A 20875-nucleotide genomic window follows, 5' to 3' on the forward strand; every position below is an offset into this window, starting at 1 on the left:
GTTTTTGGTTTGCTGCTTGAATTAAACATATTTTTGTTTAGAGTTAGCACTGCTAGCTCGGCTCAGTGGCTTTTCATGAACTCCAAAGGGATGGCTAGCCAAATCTGTTGGTGAGTAGGTGCCTTGGGGTGATTGCTCCAGAGCAGCATTGTTTCTGCTCTGCATTGCCAGGTGATGTTCCATGGTGAAATTGGTCCAGTTCTGTTCACTCGATAACTTGATACAGGCTGGTGCTGAAGGATGGTTTTCTGTAATGGGAAGGCAGCAGCAGGGGTCATCAGGAAACGATTTGGTTGAACCCTCAGATAATTTCTGTGGGAAGCTGTTGAGATCTCTTGGAGGTGAGCTAGGTGGACCCTTCTTCACATTGTGAAGCATGCACTTGCAAACAAGGTGGACAAGTTCCATCAGGTTGAGAAGGAGTGAAACCAGAGACACCACCATCATGAAGAGGATGAAGATGGTCTTCTCTGTGGGGCGGGAGTTGAAGCAGTCCACTTTGTGGGGGCATGGATCCCTTTCACATACATACACTGGGGCCATCATAAAGCCATACAAATACCACTGTCCAAGCAGAAAGCCAGCTTCAAACAAACTTTTGAAGATGACACTTACGGTATAAGTCAACATCAAGGCACCCTGGATCTTGACTTTGCCATCCTCTTGCATACAGATCTTAGATAACTTCTTCTCAATGCCTGCGATTTGCACATCGACTTGCAGATCTTTTGTCTGGAGAGCTCGGAGATTGCTCTCCCTCTGTTTCAGCTTTTCGTCTTGCCTGGACAGGTAGATCACATGACCCAGGTACACCAGTGTTGGTGTGCTGACAAACAAGAACTGCAGAACCCAGAACCGGACATGAGAAATGGGGAAAGCCTTGTCATAGCAGACATTGATACAACCTGGCTGCTTAGTGTTGCAAAGAAACTCTGACTGTTCATCCCCCCAAACAGACTCTCCAGCCAACCCCAAGATCAAAATCCGGAAAATGAAGAGCACCATCAACCAGACTTTGCCGATGGCAGTGGAATGCTCCTGTACTTGGTCCAACAATTTCTCCAAGAAGCCCCAATCTCCCATTCTCTTTGGATGCTGTATCTGTAAATTAGAGGATAATTCACTGTCAAACTATACATGAATTGTATGCTCATACCCATGGAAATCTGTTTGTATGCAAAAAAATCTCATCTACTTTGCTGTTTTGTAAATGGTTGTTAGAAATATGTTTTAGCTTAATACTGCATCAGATTAAATGTTAAGTACTCAATGCAGAGGTTGGTAATTTCCAGTCCTCGGGTCTTCAAGATATCCTTAATGAATATGCATGAAATAGTTTTGCATGTTAACCGCTTCAGTTCTATGCAAGTCTGTGTCGTGCACATTCATCAAGGATATCCTGAAAACGCCAGCAGATTAATGGCCACTGGGACTGGAGTTTGCCCTCACCTGTCTTAACGTGGTGCTTAAAACCCCAAATCACCTGCAAATAAGAGTGCAAAACGCAGCATGGGCACCCCAAAACGTTCACAGTGCACCAGGACTTTTAAATGAATCCCTTTTCAAGGAAAGCTCTTACGGGCAGGATGGAACCTGCTGGAAAGTAAATCCTTTTTATGTTAGAGTTTTATTCAAAGCTTAAATCTATATGTAAGTCCAAAAGAAAATTAGGAAAGGGCCACAGAGCCAGGAGAGATCTTAGGCAGGGACAATGCCAAAGAAATATAACAAACACCTCCATATATTTATTATATCGTGCAGTGATAGCCAAGTTCGGTTCTGGAGTGCCGCATACAAGACATCTGTAATGAATAACCATTGCATGCAGATCTGTCTCATGCATATTCATTGTGGTTGTCCTGAAAGTCAGCCCTGTTTGAGGCACTCCAGGACCAGAGCTGCCTACCCCTGTTATAGTGAATGCAAAATGACAAGATCCAGAAAAAGGGACTGAAACTGGGTCTTGGGCATGGGACAGCCATCCAGCTCTCTCTCTGTTTAGGCTGACGGTGCCATAACATCCGTCATAAGGAAGACAGAGAGACCATCTCGCCCTGCAGAACCCGCTGAACTGCCATTCCGGAAGCTGGATAGTTCATTTAAAAAGGTTTTTTGCTTTGGATTTAAAAGAAAAGCAAACCCTGCAGTTGTCGACCTATGAACTGTTCATTAGGGAGCTGCACTATTAGCAAGAAAGAGGGACACAGAATTGTGAGGAAGGAGGTGGCAGGACACATTAAAACAATCTTTTGTGATGCCTGGAAATATGCTACCGGCTGCATGCAAGGGGTTAACTGGCAGTAACTTTCTTTTTCTGACAGAATTTTTCTGTTGATCTGATTGAGCAGTTCCAAAAAAAAGCCCAACCAGTAATCAGCAAACTTTCTGCGGTGCCTGAAATCATCAGGGTAGCAGAGAAGGCAGCTGTGAGCTGAAGCAGACAAGAGGTTTCTTCTCACCTACCTGTCTTGTCGCTGGCCTGTCTCTGCTCAGCACAGAGGGGACGAGCAGAAGCAATGGTTATGGAATCCTTCCAGCTGCCAAACTACTGGAAGTGCTGGATGGAGAGGGGAAGAGACGTCCATGGCTCAGGGAGCGGCAACAGGAACTGCAGGGAGGGCCAAGGTACATGCAGGATGCTGGGGGCAGGGCAGGAATTCGGGGAGGATGCTGAATCGAGGGGTGGGGATTTGCGGGAGGGAAGGACCATACACTTGTGCTGGAGTTTGCTAGCTGCGTGTTTAATGTCTGAAGATAGAGGGGAGAGCTGGAAAAATCACATCCTGGCAGGTACTGGTTTTAACCCAATATAAAGAAATCACTGGAAGGTTTCCATTAAAGAATAACTGGGGAGGAGGGGAATAAACAGAAGAAAAGAACATTCCAGAGCTTATTTTATTCCCTAGAAGTGAATGTGCCACATCCTCACATCAAGAATTACCTTTTTCCTCAAGCATGAGGAAAAACCCTTCCTCGAGAGCCAAAAACAGGCCTGGTTTTCAGGATATCCACAATGAATAAAACGGAAAATGTCATAATGCCGCTGTACAATTAAGCTCTGGAATTTGTTGCCAGAGGATGTGGTTAGTGCAGTTAGTGTAGCTGGGCTTAAAAAGGGTTTGGATAAGTTCTTGGAGGAGAAGTCCATTACCTGCTATTAATCAAGTTTACTTAGGGAATAGCCACTGCCATTAGCAATGGTAACATGGAATAGACTTAGTGTTTGGGTACTTGCCAGGTTCTTGTGGCCTGGATTGGCCACTGTTGGAAACAGGATGCTGGGCTTGATGGACCCTTGGTCTGACCCAGTATGGCATGTTCATACGTATCACTCCATAAGGGCATCCAAAATAGTAAAGGGGATGGAACAGCTCCCCTATGAGGAAAGGCTGAAGAGGTTAGGACTTTTCAGCTTGGAGAAGAGACGGCTGAGGGGGGATATGATAGAGGTGTTTAAGATCATGAGAGGTCTTGAATGAGTAGATGTGGATCGGTTATTTACACTTTCAGATAATAGAAGGACCAGGGGGCACTCCATGAAGTTAGCATGTGGCACATTTAAGACTAATCGGAGAAAATTCTTTTTCACTCAACGTACAATAAAGCTATGGAATTTGTTGCCAGAGGATGTGGTTAGTGCAGTTAGTGTAGCTGGGTTCAAGAAAGGTTTGGATAAGTTCCATTAACAGCTATTAATCAAGTTTACTTAGGGAATAGTCACTGCTATTAATTGCATCAGTAACATGGGATCTTCTTAGTGTTTGGGTAATTGCCAGGTTCTTGTGACCTGGTTTGGCCTCTGTTGGAAACAGGATGCTGGGCTTGATGGGCCCTTGGTCTGACCCAGCATGGCAATTTCTTATGTTCTTATGAATCTGCATGCACTGCCTCCATTGTATGCATATCTCTCTCATGCAGATTCATTGTGGATATCCTGAAAACCAGGCCTGTTCAGTCCTCGAGAGCCACAGAGTTGTCCACCTCTACTATAGTGAAAGGGAAGAAGTGCCTCTGGGATGCAGTACATTAAAGCAGGAGTGCTCAAACCGGTGTCCGCCAGCCAGTTGGGTTTTCAGGATATCTCTAATGAATATGCATGAGAAATATTTGCATAAACATGAGGTAGTGCATTGCAAAAAGGTATGGCTCTTCCTGACAGATTAAAACACCATCAGACAGATCCTGCCAAAGACAGTGGAATGTGCATGGATTTGGTCCAAGACAGTCTATAAAAGGCTGCAGCCTCTCATTCTCCCTAGATTTATTTGTAAATTACAAGAAAATTATAACCTGTTCTGCCCAATTCCTTCTGAAAGCACAATACTAGCATCTTAAATATGGGCTTACATCTGGAACAGATGTTAGCAGATGGATTATGTTTAAAAATAAATACCTGATCAATTTGAGAAGCAGTGCAAGATTATACACAGGCAGAACTATTTAGGAATAGAGAAATGCAAAAATCTTGGGGTGTTCTAAATCAGCAGTGGCAGAGCTCATACAGGGAATTATAGTTAATTGAACATTTTTCTGCAGTTATTCATTGTTTTGCTGAATCTTCTTGTCCTTATTCTGAACATTTTGAGATGAACTTGCAATTTACATGAAGCAAATTGATGCAGGAAATGGACTTTGGCTTATGAACAATAAACAGAAAATTATTCTTGGAAGCAATGTTATTTTGGGACATCAGCAGAGTGCGTTTCCCTTTGTTTTGCTATTATATGCCAAATTCATTGGTTGTGGCAGATTTTGAACAAACAGCCCAAAACGGCACATTAAATGACGATGTGCATTCAAGCTCAATGATTTCCCTACTCTGGCTGAATGCACTCTGAAACTGGGGGCTAGAAATATGAGAGCAGCCCGAGTTTCACTGGTGAGCCTTGTGCTTCCCAAGCACTAGAGCAGGGAAGGAATGCACCTGTTCACCATAGCTTCTTCTCCCACCCTGAAAGTACATCCTGGTGAGCTTTTGCAGAAGGCCCTCCTCTGAAGAGCTGACAGCAGTGGGGAGTCACAATGTGCAAGGCACAGCTTCTCATCTCCTGAACACCCAAACTAGCACGCCGATTCAGTAAAGTCCGCGGGAGAGCGGGCGAATGCTCCTTTTTGACAGGAGCGGCGGCTGTCGGCGGGTTTGACAGCCGACGCTCAATTTTGCCAGCGTCGGTTCTCGAGCCCACTGACAGCCACTGGTTCGGAAACCGGACGCCAACAAAATTGAGCATCCGGTTTTCGACCCGACAGCTGCCGGCCGACTTCCAATTTTTTTTTTTAAACTTTTTTTTTACTCTTCAGGACCTCTGACTTAATATTGCCATGATATTAAGTCTGAGGGTGCACAGAAAAGCAGTTTTTACTGCTTTTCTGTGCACTTTCTCGGTGCCAGAAGAAATTAGCGCCTACCTTTGGGTAGGCGCTAATTTCTGAAAGTAAAATGTGCGGCTTGGCTGCACATTTTACTTTCTGAATCGCACGCGAATACCTAATAGGGCCCTCAACATGCATTTGCATGTTGAGGGCGCTATTAGGTTTGGCAGTTTGGACACGCATTTTCCGCCCCTTACTGAATAAGGGGTAAGGGAAAACGCACGTCCAATGGCAGGTTAACAGTGCACTCCGGAGCGCACTGTACTGTATCGGACTGATAGTGTTGGAGTGGAAATGACTTCACATCCTATCCAAAGGACTTGAAAGCATTCAGCTGTGAGGCAGCAGCACATCAAGACTTGGGTTACCCTGACTATGGGGATCCTGAAACAAGTCATCCTAATGTTGTCATGCAAGGAGAGTCAAAGAGGCTTTTATCTGACTCCTAAGTGCTCAGCTTATCCAAGTCCCTCGGGTCCTTCATGGCCTCTCATTCACTGGATGATACGTTGAGGTGCTAGTGATCGTTCACAGCCAGGCGGGATGCACAGAACAGTTTCTCCTTTCTTCATTTAAAACAGAAAAGAAAACTAAATTAACCAAAACCTGGTGGACTCTTTCTATTGGACTAACGCAATCCATGTCTTGACTAACTTGTGTAAGATGATATTCCTTGAATCAGAAGGATTGGAGAAAGGGAACATTAGTCAAGAAAAATATTGCTAGTCTTATAAAAAAGGGATCAACATTTATTTTGGGAGGATTTTGTTGATATTTGTTAACCTTTTTTCCCTTTGTTCAAGTAGACTAACAAGGCAGCTACACTTCTTTCTACAAAAAATGGTATCAGGTTGGGTCTGAGCCCCACTACATTTTAATAAAAGCCCCTCCCCCCCAGGCCTTCACTGCCAAAGCACTCCCCCTCCCCCCAAGCATCTTACCCCACTCTCAGTCGCTCCTGACCCACTGCAGCCACAATTCAAAATGGCGCTGGCCACCCTCAGGCATCGGCAGAGCTGGAGCCGTTGGGGATGACTCCTGTCCCATGGATGAGATATGTGAGCAAGTCTTGTCTTTTAACTGAGAAAATTGACCATTTAATCCAACTCTCTGTTTCTTGTCTTTTAACCAATTTGTAATCCACGAAAGGACATCGCCTCCTATCCCATGACTTTTTACTTTTCCTAGAAGCCTCTCATGAGGAACTTTGTCAAGCGCCTTCTGAAAATCCAAATACACTACATCTACCGGTTCACCTTTATCCCCTTCACAGTTTATTAACCCCTTCAAAGAAATGAAGCAGATTTGTGAGGCAAGACTTCCCTTGGGTAAATCCATGTTGACTGTGTCCCATTAAATCATGTCTTTCTATATGTTCTGTGATTTTGTTCTTGAGAATAGTTCCCACTATTTTTCCCGGCACTGAAGTCAGGCTCACTGGTCTATAATTACCCGGATCGCCCCTGGAGCCTTTTTTAAATATTGGGGTTACATTGGCCACCCTCCAGTCCACACAGGCTATTATAGATCAGCAACTATGGGCACTTTTTGCTAATGATTTAATATAGCAGTTATTTACCCTTTCAAATAATACTAAAACACGGGGACACTCCATGGAAGTGACTAGCAGCAGATTCAGAACAGACGGTAGAAAGTGCTTTTCACTCAGCGCACAGTCAGGCTGTGGGATCTGTTGCCAGAGGATGTGATCAAGGTGACCAGCACAGCGGGGTTTGGACAAGAACCTGCAGGAGACGTCCATCACTTAAGCTGTTTCTATCCCTGGGAATGAGTAACAGGAATCTGGGATCTGCTGGGTACCTGCGACCTGGACTGCCACTGGTGGAGACAGGATGCTGGGCTCGATGGATCTTGGTCTGACCCAGCTTGGCATTTCTTATCACTGGTTCTAACTGATCTGGAAACCCAAAGAAATGGAGGAAAGTGTCAGACTCCTCCCTCTCCAAATAAAGAGAAAAAGTTGTACATTAATTTTTACTCCCCTCGTATATGGAAGCAGCGCAGCCGTGAAAGAGCAGGCTGGGGTTCTCACAGCTGCACAGGAGGATGAGAGAGGAAGCAGCAAACAGAGCACATGTAGCAACTTTTCCTTCAAGTCAGGCCATGTAACAAAACCAAACAAAACCCAACCTCCAGGGAGAGAGGAGAGGGGGTCAGAAATGGCTGGAATCATTGCCCTAGAAACAACAGTGAAAGGGAGAGGTGAATAGTTTTAAAGGGAGAAGGAAGGAAGTCAGAGGCAGGAGCAGAAGGATCGAGAAATTAATTATCAGAGCCAACACTTAACTTATTTCTTCAAAATCTGGATTGTGAGAGATGTCATGGGGCAAAACTCCAGAGTCATTGCGGCCCCTTGTTCTGCTGCTGTTGATACCCCCTCACCTTTTGCAGGCCTGAAGCTTGGCACAGATGGATTGCATTAGGCCAGTAAAATCTCTCACCCAAAGCTTCTTTGTTAACCTTCATTTCTACCACAAGCGAGTCAAACTCCAATCCACTAGCTAGGACGTCAGCGCCACCATCTGGTTAAAATAATATTGCAAATTCTTGCAGAGTCCCCAGCCACTTCCTGCAGCACTGCAGACCTCAGTGCAGGGGAAACCCTTGCAAGCTGACCCCGTCCCCCTCTGCGATGAAGTACATGAGCCATTCAACCTCCAGAAACCACATTTTCAGCATTGGTTTCTAACTTTAATACAGATAAACCTAAGTGTTTTCCTGAAAGCTTATGGATCTAGTCTGAAATTGGAAAAGAAGACCCCTCGCCATCCAAGCAATAACAGAGAGTGACCTTCCTCTTCATAAGTGAGCGGGTAAAATTGGGAAATCTGTCACGTTAGGGTCAGGGCAAACACAGGTGGGATGCAGGGTCCCCCAACTCCTGATGCACAAAGCTCATCCTAGAGCTTCTTTTTCACTGAAAGACGCCCACTTCCTGTGCATTTATTCCTTAGCGGTATTTCAATATCTCCATTTCCCTCCTTTACATAGGAAGACCTTTAAGTCTATCCCCATATGCTTACGATGAAGATCACGGACCATTTTCGGAACGGTGCTCTGGCCTCCTCCTGTTTCTATCCTTTTGAAGCTGTGGTCTCCTGAATTGTACAGGGGACTCCAAATGAGGTCTCAGCAAAAATTTAGACAGAGGCTGTATTGCCACCTTTTTCTAACTGGCTATTCTTTTTTCCCTATGCACCAAAGCATCTTCTGCCTCACATATGATCACCCCCCAGATCCTGCTCCTCTTCTGTGCACTGAAGACCTTCAGCCCCTACCCTATACTGGACTTACTGCTCCTTTGGGTTTCTGCAACCCAAGTGCACAAATCTGCATTTTCTTTAGGATTAAATTATTACCCGCCAGACTCAGGCTGCACTAGATCCCTTCTCATGTTTTTCACACCTTCATGGGTGTTTTGCCTGTAGCAGATATTATCTGCAAAAAAGCAAATCTTTGCAATAACCCTTCCACACTATCACTCATAAAAATGTTAAAACAGAACCTTCATTTGTAAGGAAGTGAGATTCAGGGCTACGAAGGAGGTTTTAAAATGCCATTAAAACAATAACAAAAGGAAGGTGAGACTCAGAAACAGTGCACCATGTGTATATTTTAGTTCCAGTTCTCAAGTTTTACAAAAGATCAAATGCAGCCTGGGAATGACAGACTGCGGTAAGGAGCTGGCCGTATCTATTAAAGCTGCAGCAGAAACGCACAAAGAAAAAAAGAAAGCGCAAAGTCGTCTCCTTTTCCTGAAAGAATTCCTACCCGCATACAAATTAAACGCATCCGTCCAGTATCCTGCCTATGGGAGAGGAGCTGGGTGGCACCCCCTCCCCCTCACAGCCACTGTAACAATCCCCAAGCCCTCTCCACATTGCGGGAATTCCTCTAGAACGTCCAGGGCTGCGGCAGACAATAGGACTAAATTACCAAGCTCCCCGCCCCCCTCCCTAATGCATAGAATTCAATAATCAGGCACTGTGTGAGAAAACATTTGTCCATTTGAAAATGACCCCAGAGGTTTGCAAACTGATGAGTAAATAAACAGTCAAACCATGAATACACTTTTCAAAGATACAGAATGAAAAAGATGTTCAGAAAAGGTGAAGATGACAGTGCACAGTTTGGAAAGTCAAAGTCTGTATTTCTAAGACTCAATGGGGCTGAATGTGCAAACCAATTCACATGTTAAAGATGAAGGTCTCCTGGACATGATGAAACTCCACACATCGGAATTTCTTTGGGTTTTCTCTTTACTGCCAGACAATCTTCCAGCTCATTCTGACAGGTTGCGCAACCAACAAGGAGGAGCAGAGATGAGGTGGTGTGCCTGCCCTCAGGGTGGGAACATTTTGTTCCTTGTGTTACACGTATTGTTGTTTGGAAGTAGAGCTTCCCACTCTGCTCAATGGCCTTTCCTCAGTCTGGAGAGCAGCAGCATTCACAGGCATTGTGGAGAAGGGATTCTGGGATGGTTTGCTGGAGCCTGTGTAGGGAGGATGAGCCTCCGACATAGGAAGGTAGAAGTAGGGCTCATCCTCAAAGGGTTTGATTTGAACCTCTGATGGCTTCTGCAGGAAGCTGTTCATAGCCGATAGAGGCGAGCTCTTCCTCTGATTCTGAGATTTGCTTTTGTATTTCAGGTGAGCAAGCTCCAGCAGGTTGAGAAGAAGCGACACCAGAGCTACCACCATCATGAAAAAGATGAAGATGGTCTTCTCGGTAGGACGGGAGATAAAGCAGTCTACTTTGTGAGGGCATGGGTCTCTTTCACACACATAAACAGGAGGCATAACAAAGCCATACAAATACCACTGGCCAAGCAGAAATCCCGCTTCAAAGATACTTTTACAAATGACACTTATAGTGTAGGTGAGCATCAAGGACCCCTGTATTTTGAGCTTCTTGGAGGGTTTCTTATCCAAAAAAGATTCTGTTTGCAGGTCTTGTGTCTGGAGACCTCTGAGCTCACACTCACGCCACATCTGCTTTTCTTCCCGCCTGGACAGGTAGATCACATGACCAAGGTAGAGCAGAGTTGGAGTGCTGACAAACAGGAACTGCAGAACCCAGAATCGGATGTGGGAGATGGGGAAAGCCTGGTCATAACAGACATTTTCGCAGCCGGGCTGCTGGGTATTGCAGACAAAGTCTGACTGTTCATCCCCCCAGACAGACTCTCCAGCTACGCACAGGACCAAGATCCGGAAAATGAAGAGCACAGTCAACCAGATCTTCCCAATGAGCGTGGAGTGCTCCTGCACCTCATCCAGGAGATGCTTCAAAAAGTCCCACTCCCCCATTCTCCGTCAGTCCTAGAAATAAGTTAGAAAAGTTAGCTTTACTCAGCTCCCAGCCTAGGTCGCATCACTGAAGTACATAGTAGCTTGATTCCCTCATTCCCAGAGTAAATTACCAACTGTATCTTTGCACATTATACCTTCCTCCTTCAGGCCATCTGGAGTGGATGACCTCAGGAAGCTTCCAAAGAGTGAAAAGGAGTTGGAACAATGCTGGTGCTATTACCCTATACCAGAAATGGCAGCGGAGGCACAAGGAGATAATGTGACATAGCTACAGGCAATCCTGAGAGTCAGCGACGGGGAGCTGGACTGTACCCAGGATATTGCCTAAAACATAGGTCAATCCTCCAATCACAAGCCCATCATCCCTCAGTCCTGTTTTCCTCACCATTAAAGTGCAGTGTGTTTACTTAACAATGATTGAGATATAGAATTTTTACCTTAATTCCTGTTATTAATGATACAATAGGTTTTGCTTAAGAATGCAGTAGGTCTTTTAAATGTCTAAAGTACAGCATAGGAAGGTGGGTGAAAAGGTTACAGCCTATAGGCATTAGAATAAACTCAAATAAACCGTGTGTTGGAACTAGTTAGCAAGTCTAAACTAAGAAAACTATATAGCAAGAGTTAAAATCTGATCAGAATAACCAAATGGTAAACGTGAGTCCAACAAGACAGACACATTTCTACAAAAGTAACTCAAACAGGAGCCCCGAGTCTCAGCGGCCACTATAAGAAAACAAAACTATATCTTCCTCTGACTCACCGCGCCCTTCACGGTCCCACAATGTCCTCAACTTGGATAAAAGGGACAAGTCCTCCTCCTTCCTGTGGTCCCCTTGATGGAAATAGAAATTGTGGAACCGCGGGGGCTCTTGTATCTACGGAGCCCCGCGAGGTTCAATCGTTAGCGCGGATCCACGTAGGCCAAGCAGCTGAGGTTTGAGTTTCGCGGAGCTTCGTAGATTTAGAGTCCCGCGAAGTTCAAACATCAGCGCGGGGTCTGTACAGGTGAAGCGGCGGAGGTTTGAGCTCCGCGGAGCTCCGTAGATTCAAGAGTCCTGCGGAGTTCAAACATCAGCGCGGGGTCTGTACAGGTGAAGCGGCGGAGGTTTGAGCTCCGCGGAGCTCCGTAGCTCCAAGAGCCCCGCGAAGTTCAAACATCAGCGCGGGGTCTGTACAGGTGAAGCGGCGGAGGTTTGAGCTCCGCGGAGCTCCGTAGATTCAAGAGCTCTGTGGTTCCGTCAGGAGACTGCAGGAGGGAGGAGGAATTGTGGCTGTACCTGCTTCCAGGTGCTGGCCCTAGGTTTGAGAGACGCACCCTAGCGATGGGAATAGCGCAGGGACCGAGAAATAGTTTGGGAGGGAACAAGAGAAAAATGGGGCTGCAGGGAAGGCAGGAGAGCAAGAACTGGGGGACTTGGGTAAGGTAAGAATGGGGATTGGATGGGTAGTGGGAGACCTGGGACTTGAGGATTAGGGGAGTGAACAAGGGAAGAATAGCCCCCAGGAACTGGGAGGAGAGTTGGGAAAGAATGGAGACTTGAGAGCAGGGAGAATAGGGGAAGACTGGGGACTTGTGGAATGGGGGGAATCGAAGAATGGGGACTGGGGAAATTTGAGAGAATGGATGGGGGGGAGGGGAAGAAAGGGGACTGGGAGAATCTAGATGAATGGGTACTAGGTGATAAGGTTAGAATGGGGATTAGGGGAGAGCAGGGAAACATAGGATGGGGATTGGGGAGCAGTAAGGAAAAGATAAGATTCAAGGATTAGGAGGAGAGGCAGGGAAGATGGAAATGGTAGGAATCTGGAAGAAAAAAGGGACTCTGGACTGGGTGGAAGTGCAGAAGAAGAGTAGGGTCAGGAATTTGGGGGAAGAGCAGGGGGGAAATGGGAACAACAAGGGAAGAATGGGACTCAGTGACTGGGGAGAGGGGGAGAGCAGTTGAAGAATGGAGACAGGATCTGAGGGAAAGTCTGGGAAAGCAGGGATTGAGATTAAGTAGGAGATTGGGGACTGAGATAGTGGGTGTAGAGCAGGGCTTGGATGTGTGTTGGGTTGAGGGGGTATGAGTTTGGAGTAAGAGGAGGAGGAGGCTGAAGGGTAGGATGGGGTGACCTGGAGGACAGGAGAGAGGGTGAGAACTAGTAAAAAGAGATGGGGTTTCTGTGGAGGGGTGCGAGAAAGGAAGGGGATGAGGAATGGGTCTGAGGAGGTGGTGAAAGAGGGGTAATAGGAGGCTGGGTAGGAGCTAAGTGACAGAAGAGAGTCTGGAGGCCAGGGAAGGAGCTGAGCTGGTGAAAGGTTGTGAGGGAAATGAAGGGGGTGAGTGCAGTGGGCAGAAATGGAGATCTAGGGAGTGAGGAAATAGGAGGCTGGGAAAGGAGCGAGAGATGGAAGGTGAAAGGTAAAAAGGAGACAGGGCTAGAGGGATTAAATGGGGGACAAGGAGAGGTGTAATGCAGCTATGAATGGCTAGCGAGTCAGACGGGAAAGATCAATGTCAGATGCAGGGAGGGAAGAAATGGAAAGGAGACTCTAGAAAAGAACATAGAAGAAGACAAAAAGAGAGACCAAAACCAACCCAATCTGCCTGATGACAAAAGGTAGAAGAAAACATTTTATTTTCTGTTTTTAATGCATGAATTATGTCAGCTTTGGGAATGTGCATTTCTTATATCTTTGTATTTTGCTAACTCTAGGAGGAAATGCATTTGTTATTCTCTACCTGCAGAGACGAGCTTCATGGAGTTTTCATTTCAGTTTTGTTTGCTTCTGTTTTTAATTTGTGGTCAATCTGTGTTCTGCATGTCAGGGATTCTGCTGGCACGTAGTGTCTGCATAGGGATCTAGAACAGTCTGGCTGGTGTATTGGTGTTCTAGGGCCTGTAGTAATATTTGTATTGTTGCCCTTTCTTAGGAAGCTTTGCTGTTATTTGAGTCCTGGGGGTTAGTGGTGTTAGGGTATAGTAGGTTTGCTACATAAGTTCTCTGTCCTTTTGCAGGATTTTGTATTACTTCAAAAAGTGCCTGGCAGTAGAAGATGTTTATGATTCTGTTACTGATGTGATACTAGAATTTGAATATAATTTTCCTTTTGTGTAGTCAGTTGAGAGGAGAAATTCCTGTGACCGTTGTTAAGAGAATTTCTACGGATGCAGAATGTGTTTCAGAACTGGGGTGCAGTGTGTTTGAAATTCTGTCCAGACTTCACTCCCACATCTATGTAGAAGAATTGATTGAATGATGCTATTAAGTAATTGTAGTGATATTTGTTTCATTTATATTCTGCTGTTCAGGCACTGTATGTATGTATTTATTTTTATATACCGACATTCGATCTGAGATTTCACATCGGTTTACATTCAGTTACTGTAGGCTTCTCCTGTCTCCAGAGGGCCTGCATTCACTAAGGCGTTTTTCCCATTCTGTGTCTGTGGGAGAATAACTTTAGTGATTCAAGTGCATAGTTATCAAATTCCAGGGAGTGGCAGGAAGGCCCTATGGGCCTGTGCCCTGGATCTTTTAAGTACCTTGCAATGCCGCTGCTTTCAAAAACTGACCAAACCTTTAACTTCCATGGCCTGCAGGGGCTCAGGAGGCACGTATGGCACTGAAGCTCACCTGCATCCCGGGCTGCTCCAGCAAGGCACAGGTGGGACCTGAGCCCCGGAACTTGCTCCAGAAACCTAAGCTGTCAGAACGAGAGACTGTCTGCATCCATAGACATGCCAGAGAAGCCTCCTCATGCATTTACCCACCCAAAAGAACTCAGATCTATCCTGCATCAGCTGGGAGATCCCTGCAAATTCTCTGTCCTGTGAAAGTAAATTCATCCAAAGCAATGCATTTTATTAGATGTGTCCCAAACCACTCACAGTCCCACTTAAAGCTTCTTGTTGTACTCTGGGGCTGGTTATGGTATTTTCACCACACTGAGTAAAGATCTCCCCCTATGGGTCATTACACAATAGTGTTGTAAAGGGGGTTGGGCCCTTAATAAAACCTTTGTTTTCATTTAATCCAAATAAAATGGCAAATTACTAGTTATCCGGGTTTATTTGGTTTACTTTTCACAGTAGCGAAGCTAAATTGCTTTGAATTACTGCAGTAAGATATAGTCATTAATCAAGCTAATAAACTAAACTAAAGCAGTAGTTATGGGGTATTAACACTCAAACTGCCCCCCGCCACCCCCATAAAGATTCATATAATTGTACTACTGCATTCGGTAAGCCTGATCACGATATGATGTACATAATGCAGATCAGAAGATCCAGAAAGCAGTGGAGAATGAAGCTGTGAGAGTCCTCCTGGCTCTGCATCGGTCTTTGCTGCGACTCTACCTTAACTATCACCTGCAGTTGTGGTTGCCCCAACTTAAAAAAGTGGAGCTAGAAAAGGTACAAACAATCCTTAAAGTCTTCAGCCTGGCGAAGAGATGCCTGAGAAGGGGATAAGAGAGAGGTTTGTAAAGTCATGAGTGGAGGGGAACAGTAAGTGACCTTTTCAGATAGGGGACATGCCATGAAACTAGCAGCTTTCGGCTTTAAAACAGTTTCCCGCTGCACATCCAATAAAGCTGTGCTCAAGGCATCTGGCATAGCTGGGCTTAAAGAGGCTTGGAAGCCCCAGAATCCATTATTAGACAGGAAGACTTGAGGAAAGCCAAGGTTTATCCCTAGGAGTGAGCAACAAAGAATTGGATCCACCCTTTGGGATCTGCCAGGGACTTCCTGATGACCCGGATTGCCCATGTTCGTTCGTCCCAGCATGGCACTTATTGGCTTACCTACATTTGGCTGCTTTTCACAGGTTTGAACGCTGGGTGGCGCCAGAGTTGCACACATCCTCCTCAGACACAGCACAATAGAAGTTTCTCTCTCAAATGTAATGGCAGAGAATGATCTGGTGAATTTAAACAAGCAAACAATGGCCCATCTTTGCTAAAAGTCCTGATGTAAAAACGTCCTTTGGTATTGCTGCTCTCCATTTTATAAGGTCCTCTCGAATTATTTAATTTGATATTTTTAGCCTGTCTTTCTAGATAATGCAGTTTACAGCATTAGTAGTAATTGAGGTACAAGTCCCTTTCAGCACATGTTTTTCTTTACTAGTGTGCTAAAAAAAAGTAGATTAATAGTGTGTTAATTAATAGTGAGGTGTATTTTTAAACAAAGCACACAGACATATTTGCACAAAGTCTATTCTCTGTGCATGAAACATGATTTACTTTGTAAATCTTGTGCCCAGCACTACAGTACAGATTCCCAGCCTGTCCTGGGGGACCTTCAATCAGTCTGGTTCTCAGGATATCCAAAATGAATATGCAATGAGAGAAAATTTGCATGTGAAGGAGGCAGTGCATGCATAAGAACATAAGAAGTTGCCATACTGGGTCAGACCAAGGGTCCATCAAGCCCAGCATCCTGTTTTCCAACAGTGACCAATCCAGGCCACAAGAAACCTGGCAAGTACCCAAACACTAAGTCTATTCCCTGTTACTGTTGCTAGTAATAGCAGTGGCTATTTCTAAGTCAACTTAATTAATAGCAGATCTATCTCATGCAGATTCTGAAAACCTGACTGCCTAGGGGGTTCCTCCAGGATCAGCCCTATAGACTAACAGTAGCCCCAGGAACTTTGCTCCACCTCTGATCAGGAGTTACATTTCCAAAGCATGAGTTAAACCTACGCACCTCTCTGCATTGGGAAGCAGTAACTAATGTCTTGATTAATGTGATTTGCATGAAGGAGCCCTAATTATGTGCACACTTGTATGCTAAATGACTTGTTGAATTGGGATTAAAGTTATACATGCAAAAAATGTGTGCATAGCAAATATACCTTATGGGACCTGAGACAATGGGAGATCACGAGGAGCATCAACGGAGGAAGTGGAATTTGAAGCCATTGTTCTGGCCACCACTCCTATCTTGTGGCTGCTCTGTTTATAGGGCAAACTTCTTCTGGTATATAGAATTGCTGTGTTCTTGCATTGTTTATGATTTATTGCTCTGAATTGTATTTATAATATTTTATCATTAGGAAAAAACAATATATTAATAATTGTTTGCTTGTTGAAATTGACGTGTGAAATTCCAAACAGGAATGGTCGGCAGATAGGATCCGAACACCATCCTGACCTCTTGATCATTTCCTCCTTACCCAGCACTAGCTAATGACACAGAAAGCCTAAGGCGGAGATCGGAGCAGGATGCGCGGGCAGCTGGTTTAGGGTCCTAATCTGTAGTAACGACTGCAAAGGCTAATAGCTGTGTTTTACCATTCACTGGTTTACTTCTTTTTGTGGTGATAGTTCTTTGTCATCAGCATTCAGATGGCAAGGATGGAATCAGACACTTGGAATCCGTTTGTACTGAGTAACATTTTCAGAATTGTTTCATTATCTACATTGGGGATTTCTGTACCAGATCCCCGGGGGACCTCTTGGCCAGTGATTTTATGATATCCATGATGAATATGCATATGAGAGGTTTGCATACACCGTCTCCATTGCATGCATATTCACGGTGGTTATCCCGACTGGTCCAGGTGGGCCCCAAGGATAGGTTTGGGAATCGCTGATCTACATTTTCTCTCCAAAACACTGAATTTTTAAGTAAACTTTGGAACCAGTGGTGAGAGGACTGCTGAAAGCACTGTGGTCATCAGCCAACCATCCAAGAGCACTCCGCCTCCTTCTCTGGCGCCCCTCTTGCTTCTTCATGACCCCTCTCTGGGCCATGTGTGGGGGAAGTGGCAGCTGGTGCTGCTTGGCCCAGGAGGATCAGGCCTGGGGGGGAGGATGGATCATCTTGAGAGGAGGAAGCTGTGGTGAATAAGGGAAAGGACCAGAGAAACACTTTTATTAGGGGGAGGAGGAAGGGGCAAATGGTTAAGAGAGGAACCCTGGGGGCCATGTGTTAATTTCTTTCTGGCTTCGTGTGCAATGAAGTTACAAACTTTTGCAGAAACCTATTCTCTCTTCTTTTCTTGTATATGTTTGTGCTTTCCTGTGTGCATTCTTTCATGGCTGTGTGCATGTGCACAGCTTATGGGAACCTGGGAGATGGGGAAGAGAGGGATCAGGAGATGAATGTAGGGAGGGTGGGGGATGGTAGGAGAAGAGGAACTTAGTTGGACCCGGGAATCTGCTGGCCCTCACCATCTGTAACAAGGCCACAGAGTGGATCCTGCTCCCCCCAACAGGGAGGAGAAAGCAAGCCTGGGCCCCAGGAAGGGGGAGAGACCCCAGAATGAGACAGAAGTGAATGTGCACATTAGAGACTTCCCTGACATTTGTGGTTTCCACTTGTCTAGTCCTGTTTAGAAACTCAGCCCAGAATCTCCTTGAAGTGGCTCTGATTAACCACGAGAGAATGCATTTATGTTTAAAAAGTCAGTTTTATTGGTGTCCTATAAACTGTACACATTGTGCTCATGTAAGTAAGACAATGCTTGTGAAGGGGGAACTGAACTTTTAAAAGACTCACGTAGAAAAAAACAAAGCATAAAAAAAGTAACATTTTATAAATACAGTGTGTGATGTGGGTTACTTTGTGCATCTAAAACTTTCACAACCTGGAGTGAGCTCTAAACCAGTTTCACAAGAGTTTGTGCTATCCTGCAAGCATCTCATTTTTGTAAATTCTCCAGTGCCTTTTCCCCCTTGCATTTCTTCCAATGCCTGTTTGAGAACTGGTACCGAAATTTAGAGGTAAAATGTTTTGATACAAATATACTGTAGTGGGTCTAATTTAAAGGTGCATCTTACAGCAAGGGCTGTGAAATCATCTCCCTGAATTCTGCTTGGGGACTTCTGAGGCTTTTGATTGCTTTCAGCGCTTCTCCTTGTCATCCTCCGAGACAAAGCACGTCTCACCTCCCAAACATTTCTATCCGAGCACAGGGCAGGAAGGTGGCGTTCTGCACAAGCTGAGCATTTCATTTCACACCATTACTTCCTTATTCTTTTCTAAGTGGAGATGACTTAATGGTTGTGTTTTTGTATTGTGGACAGAGCATCTGTTATCCACACGAAGCACGAGCCATCCTACCATGCAATTTCTGTCAACAGAAAGGATTCATATCCATGTACCCCCAACTAATCATTAAATCTTGATACTCTTTACTACATAATGCAGGGCTTGCCAAATCTGGTCCTCAAGAGCCACACACAGGCCAGATTTTCAGGATATCCACATTGACTCTACATGAGAGCGATTTGCATGTATGCAGATATCTCATATATATTCATCATGGGTATCCTGAAAAGCAAACCTGTTTTTGTGGCTCCTGAGGACCAGAGTAAGCCCCCCCGCCCCCCCCCCCCCCCAGCATAATGCTTCTGTGTCAATGGCATAGCAATAGGAGGGTCTGTGCCCCCTCATGTACCCTTGGCAGCGGGTTCATGGATCCAGTGGAAGCGCTGGCAGTCTACGATCCCCTAACTTGAACAGGGAATCAGCACTAGCATTGGGCTAGCCATGTCAACGTGTGAGACCATCAAAGTCTCTGTTTACCTTTGGCAGGAAATTTATTTATCTCCCAAACCCTTGGTTGTTCACAAATGTCTGAGTTAGGTGGAAGCCTATTTACATAATTGCTCTTTCAGCAGCCTGCATTAGCCCTTGTATGGAGGGAGAGCGTAGGAAGAGAGGGGATGATGATGCCAGGAAGTACAAGGGTTTTGTAATCATTAGCCATGAAGACCCACATTAGGGTAGGGGTAGGTGGCCGGCTACAGTGCCCCCCTCTCCCCAAAGAAAATCAGTTTTGGCTCTGCTTCTGAGCACAAATATTGACTCGCATTGCCTTTCTGAAATAGGAGAGCAATGTCTGGCCATGAGCATCACGGCCACCCCTCCTCCTGAGCTTCCTGGACACCAGCTGGGACGGGAATTCATGATGCACTCATTAGGAATGGGAGTCCAGGGGAGGTCCCGTCGCACTTTGAGATGTGATCAGTGCTAACTTTTCCATGCCTCAGAAGGAAGCCCTCGTGCCTAGTATTGAAATAAGGGGAATCACCCGAAGGGTTTTCTGCACTGCTGTCCTCCTAGAATTTAATTATAGGACAGACCAATGGACAGTGTGAGTGGAGGGCAAGTCAATATGAATAATATAATCTGTTCTTCTTCCAAGAAGCAAATCTCTCATTTGTGAATGTCATTGTAAAGACAGGAGAATTCGGTGGTGCTGTCCTGCACCAAAAATAAAAGTAGTGTTTGCTATTCTCTCCTCCACTCCCAATGTCCCATTATTGTAGTCACTTCTAGAAAAAGAAAGGTTTGGGGGTGGGTGGGCCCCTTTCAGCACCAGCCTTCAGCTGGAAGCCCAATAACGTCCCCTACTAGGCCCCAATTGGATCCAAACTGGAAGGGAAGAGCTCCCCTGCCCCAGGCACCACGACTGGAACCCCGATGAGGTTCAGAGATGTTTCCATCACTTTCCTCTTTTTAAAGGAGAGGGTCCCCTCCATACTGTGCTGCACCTATGGAATCGGCCACCTGGTGCAGGATTCATACCCTTAGAGTATTCTTTCCTCTCCCCTGCTACTCCCTTAATTCATATTTCTGTAACTCGCTATAAATTAATGTTGCCCACTGCCTCCCTTCTGCATGGCAGCCTTTGCCGCCCTACCCTATCCCTGGCCAGTTGCAACATCAGCTGATGCTATCTAGGCACCATTCAGTGCCACCCGATGCATGCAAAAGAGAAAGGGATGGCAGTGAGAATTTGAAAACAATCCATTTCTGTGCATGAGTTGTAGGGTCACCTCCTGCCATTATCCCAGCTAATGCAGCCTCCCCGGGGATCTCCACATTCATTACTTACTCCTTTCTGACCTGCATATAAAATCTAAGCTCACTCACTGTGGCAATGATAACAGAGTATCAGAGAGGCTCACTGCGAGCCGCTCTCCAGTCGTTGAGCAGAGGAACAGACCCTGTGTGCATGCGATGTACTGCAGGTAGGGTTTGGTGATGTCACACATTGTGTGCCAGGAGTATTCGCTGCAACTTTTAGATAGTAAGCATGGGCGATACCAGCAGGTGGGAAGCTGGCAACATTCAACACTCTTCCCCGTCCCATTCCCATCCCCATCCCCCCGCTCTTGTGAGTTGGAAGAGTCCAGTGTCCTCTTTATAGCTCTGTTGCTTTT

At 45.5% G+C, this 20875-nt stretch overlaps 2 protein-coding genes across 3 annotated transcripts; both read right to left on the reverse strand.

Annotated features, from left to right (window-relative positions):
* LOC115100955 (gap junction alpha-4 protein-like) lies at positions 1-11574 on the reverse strand. Of its 2 annotated transcripts, none has more exons than XM_029620076.1 (2): positions 11470-11574; positions 1-1101 (listed from the first exon to the last, which is right to left on the reverse strand). In XM_029620076.1, exon 2 carries the CDS (start codon positions 1081-1083, stop codon positions 22-24), a length of 1062 nt encoding a protein of 353 aa, XP_029475936.1. In that variant the 5' UTR covers positions 1084-1101; positions 11470-11574; the 3' UTR covers positions 1-21. The 2 variants fall into 2 exon arrangements, with proteins under 2 accessions (XP_029475936.1, XP_029475935.1); XM_029620075.1 differs by lacking the exon at positions 11470-11574 and adding an exon at positions 2464-2596.
* Positions 8988-11599, reverse strand: LOC115100957 (gap junction alpha-4 protein-like). Its single transcript, XM_029620078.1, has 2 exons — positions 11470-11599; positions 8988-10715 (listed from the first exon to the last, which is right to left on the reverse strand). The coding sequence occupies exon 2, from the start codon at positions 10701-10703 to the stop codon at positions 9765-9767; it is 939 nt and encodes a 312-aa protein (XP_029475938.1). The 5' UTR covers positions 10704-10715; positions 11470-11599; the 3' UTR covers positions 8988-9764.
* Between the last annotated feature and the right edge of the window lie 9276 nt (positions 11600-20875).

Source organism: Rhinatrema bivittatum, chromosome 11 (genome assembly GCF_901001135.1).
Source record: "Rhinatrema bivittatum chromosome 11, aRhiBiv1.1, whole genome shotgun sequence".
NCBI lineage: Eukaryota > Metazoa > Chordata > Amphibia > Gymnophiona > Rhinatrematidae > Rhinatrema > Rhinatrema bivittatum.